We start from the raw sequence: 4,487 nt of genomic DNA on the forward strand, positions 1-4,487 counted from the left end.
TTTTTTTTTTTTCTTTTTTTTAATTCTGAGAGGCTCTAGGTCAAACACAAGTTAGCAGGTTAAAGGCTACTCCAAGTTCTGGCAGAGCTAATCTTTACTGCTTGGTCTTCAAAAAATAGAGGTTTGTAACTCTTTATTTATTTATTTATTTATTTATTTATTGATTGATTTTGTGACAGAGCTTCACTCTGTTGCCCAGGCTGGAGTGCAGTGGCGTGATCGTGGCCCACTAGCAACCTTCACCTCCCAGGTTCAAGTGGTTTTCCGGAATAGTTGGGATTATAGGCGAGTGCCAGCATGCCCAGCTAATTTTTGTACTTTTAGTAGAGACAGGGTTTCACCACGTTGGCCGGACTGGTCTCAGACTCCTGGCCTCAAGTGATCTGTCCTCTTCAGCCTCCCAAAGTGCTGGGATTATAGGCGTGAGCCATGGCACTTGGTCTTGTAACTCCTTTTTGGACTTCCTTCAAAGTGAAGGTCTTTGCCCATGAGCTCTTTGACATCATCTGGTGTCCACTGGTAATGCGTCAGCTCCAAAACTTTCTACTTTGTCTTGGAAGATTTGCTGGTGTCTGTGGGCATGGGCATGGCTGCTCTGGTTATCTGCTCCTGCCTCATTTCTTATTGGTCAATTGCCATTATCTTGGCCCAGAATCACAGTAAATTCTCTGAAGCCCAAATATGTTGAGGAAATACCAGGATACAGAGCTCATTCAGGGTGGATCTAATGTGAGTAGTTTGATAACTTGCTGCAGGATAGGCTTAAAACCAGAGGGTCGGCTGGGTGCAGTGTAATCCCAGCACTTTAGGATGCCAAGGCGGGTGAATCACCTGAGGTCAGGAGTTTGAGACCAGCCTGGCCAATGCGGTGAAACCCTGTCTCTACTAAAAACACAAAAATTAGCCGGGCATGGTGGCAGGCACCTGTAATCCCAGCTACTTGGGAGGCTGAGGCAGGAGAATCGCTTGAACTTGGGAGGCGGAGGTTGCAGTGAGCCGAGATGGTGCCATTGCATTCCAGCCTGGGCGACAGAGCTAGACTCCGTCTCAAAACAAACAAACAAACAACAACAGAAAACAGAGGGTCAGTGGAAATAGGACCTTGGTTGCAACAATGCCTGAATATGTCATGTTGACCCATTCACAAGTAATCATAGGGATGACATTTGTTATATTTCCTTTCATCATGCCTGAGAGCATAGTGGGAGGAAGTGGTGATATTTTTATCCTCTGGGTTGTCGATGTAATATTCTCATGTCAAGAAAATACTTTTTGGGAATGTAATTTCCATTTTCACTGAAGGCTCTGCTTCAAATTAGGACTTAACTGTTCAGAAACTTGCTCCTGGGTGAGCTTCTTGTCGCTCTGTACCAGGGTGAACATGTAGTGGCAGATCATGTATGAGAAGAAGGAGATGATAAATATGGGCAGGACCATCCAGTGGCTGATGCTGGAGTTGAACAGTAGCTCCTTCACTGAGAGCTGGTCTGGCTTCTCCTGGGGTGCTGGGGCTCTTTGAGTTCTCCTCGATGCCTTCTCATGCTCCCTCAGCCTGGGTATTATCTTGACCTAAGACTGGCCAGGACCTGCTACAGCCTTGGGCCTAGTGCACTGATTCAGCTCCTCCAGCTGGGCTGCCAGTGACCCACAGCAGCCCTTTATCCGTTTGATTTTCACTCACTATGTCTGGAGACTATGGAGTTCTAAATAGAAACCAAGAGCTCCCTGACATCTTTTTGCTTGTTCTAAGCCATCTCTATTAAGATCACATTTTAGAGTGAAAGTTATTAAACCAAAGAATTTTGTTTGATCACTCTGACCCCCACTTGCTTCAGTGAAAAAAAAAGCAGGCTATAAAACATTATGTACTATATGAATTCACTTTGTGAGAACACAAAAGACTTCTATTTATTACTGCCTACCACACAAAATAGTAAGGATTCAATAAAACATTGTAGACTAATGGCTGAAATGATTGAAAGAATACACAGGAAATGAAATTTTATGCACCAAATTGTTAACTGGACTTATTTCTGTTCCAGGACTCTAGTTGATTATTCTTTTTTCCAGATTTACCACAGTGAATATATAATTTTTACTTGATATTTTTAAAAAGTGTTGTGATTTCTCTTTTTTATAAGTGGCGAGAGATTGATGAAAGTGAAAGTACTTTCTAGAAAGAACTGTGTAGCAAGTCATAAATTCAGTCATTCCCTGAAATGTCATAATCTACTACAGAGCTTTGTTGTCCTTTTACTTTGAAAGGCAACACAATAGTTGGGATGTGTCAAAATGAAAAAATATCGTTCATAGTTTAGATATATAGAACAAATTGGGACATAATTCCAGAACTGATGACTTAGTTCCACAACAAAGAACACACCACACCTGAGAGTTTCAGATATAATAACAAATGAATGGTGGCTGTCTTACTCTTGCTTTAAAATAGCATTCTTAAATACTAGGATGTGAGACCCACTCATTGGGTGGAGACCTTTTAGGAGATAAAAATAGAAGTTATCCTTATCCTCAGGGAGCTCATTGGCTAGTGACTGTGACTGGGAAGTAACATTTACAGTTTATTTATTTTTTATTTTATTTTACTTTATTTTATTTTTTGAGATGGAGTCTCGCTCTGTCGCCTAGGCTGGAGTGCAGTGCCTCCAGCGTGGGCAACAAGAGTGAAACTCCGTCTCAAAAAACAAACAAAAAAAACACAATTTCAGAAGAGTATATGGTTAAGTCTTTCTTCTACCCTATCTCCCAGCCACTAGGTTCTTTCACCATTTCTAGAGATATTTTATGCAGGGGTATAAATATGCATATATGTATCTACATTTAAAAATCATAGATGGTGTTATATTATGCTCTTCTGGAGTACAAAGTGTTCTATATGCTTATCTCATTTAATATGTACAATAGTTGTCAAGACAGGTACTCTTACTAACATTTCCATTTTACAAGTAAGGAACCAAAGACATCTCAATTTCTTAATAACTTGTGCAGGGTCACATAGCTGATAGTTATAGAATCTGCTTCCTGAGGCACTACTTTATATAGTTAACTTATCTATTTCTTCACTTATTTTGAGTCAGAGTCTCGCTCTTTTGCCCAGGCTGGAGTGCAGTGGCGTGATCTTGGCGCACTGCAACCTCCCCCTCCCAGGTTTAAGCAATTCTCCTACCTCGGCCCCCTGAGTAACTGGGACTACAGGCACCCGCCACCACCATGCCTGGCACTTTTTGTATTTTTAGTACAGACAAGGTTTCACCAAGTTGACCAGGCTGGTCTCGAACTCCTGACCTCAAGTGATCTGCCTGTCTTGGCCTCTCTAAGTGCTGGGATTACAGGCATGAGCCACCACACCTGGCCTAGTTAACTTTTTAATTTGAAACAATTTCAAAGTTACAGAAAAGTTGCAAGAATATAATAAAGAATTGCATATACCCTTTGCCTGGAGTCCTCAGTCAGGTTTCTGCAGTTATCTTAATAATATTGGCAAAAGGAACCAACCTAGGATTGCACATTGTTCCCAGTTGTCATGTCTCTCTAGCCTCCTTCAATCTGGAACAATTTCTTCACTCTTTCTTTTACTTTCTCATGATGGTGGTATCTTTAGAGATACAGGCCAGACCTGTCCAGACAGATTTTGTAGAATATTTCTAAATTTGTGGTTGTCCTAGGTGTCCTCACAGTAATCCCCATATTATGCATTTTTGACCACAGTATCACAGAAGTTATGCTATGTTCTTCCCATTGCCTCTTACAGGGCAGCACACAGTGTCAATTTGTTCTATTATTTCTAATAAAGGGAGAAAGGAAGAAAGGGGTATGGGAAAGTAACTTGTTGGTTTGCTTTTTAGAGAACTCTCGGTTCAGTAAATATATTTTCCTTGTAGCACCCTGGAGGAGAAGAGGTTCTGCTGGAACAAGCTGGTGTAGATGCAAGTGAAAGCTTTGAAGATGTAGGACACTCCTCTGATGCCAGAGAAATGCTAAAGCAGTACTATATTGGTGATATCCATCCGGTAAGAACTATCAGTGCTAGCAACCCTTATGCAGAGAAAACTACTCAATAGCTGCAGAACAGGATGAAGAAATGAATTATTGGCCGGGTGTGGTGGCTCACACCTGTCATCCCAGTACTTTGGGAGGCCAAGGCAGGCGGATCACTTGAGGTCAGGAGTTCGAGACCAACCTGGCCAACATGGTGAAACCCTGCCTCTACTAAAAAATACAAAAATTAGCCGGGTGTGGTGGGGCACCCTTGTAATTCCATCTACTTGGGAAGCTGAGGCATGAGAATTGCTTGAACCTGGGAGGCAGAGGTTGAAGTGTGCCAAGATTGCACCACTGCACTCCAGCCTGGGCGACAGAGCGAGACTCTGTCTCAAAAAAAAAAAAAAAAAAAGATGGAAATTCATTCAACCTAGCCATCAGGCTAAATTTTCTCCAAAATTATCCAGTCTTACTGTGTTAGGATATAG

At 41.8% G+C, this 4,487-nt stretch overlaps 1 protein-coding gene across 2 annotated transcripts in view; it reads left to right on the plus strand.

Moving 5' to 3' along the window:
- Positions 1 to 4,487, plus strand: part of LOC105537180 (cytochrome b5 type B) — a 47,737-nt gene that overhangs the window by 26,445 nt on the left and 16,805 nt on the right. For both annotated transcript variants that reach the window (XM_011976690.1, XM_011976691.1), the window contains exon 2: positions 3,900 to 4,028. In XM_011976690.1, coding sequence (XP_011832080.1) covers positions 3,900 to 4,028 — 129 coding nt within the window. The remainder of the gene's footprint in view (positions 1 to 3,899; positions 4,029 to 4,487) is intronic.

Source organism: Mandrillus leucophaeus, unplaced genomic scaffold, assembly GCF_000951045.1.
Source record: "Mandrillus leucophaeus isolate KB7577 unplaced genomic scaffold, Mleu.le_1.0 Scaffold17, whole genome shotgun sequence".
Taxonomy (NCBI): Eukaryota; Metazoa; Chordata; class Mammalia; order Primates; family Cercopithecidae; genus Mandrillus; species Mandrillus leucophaeus.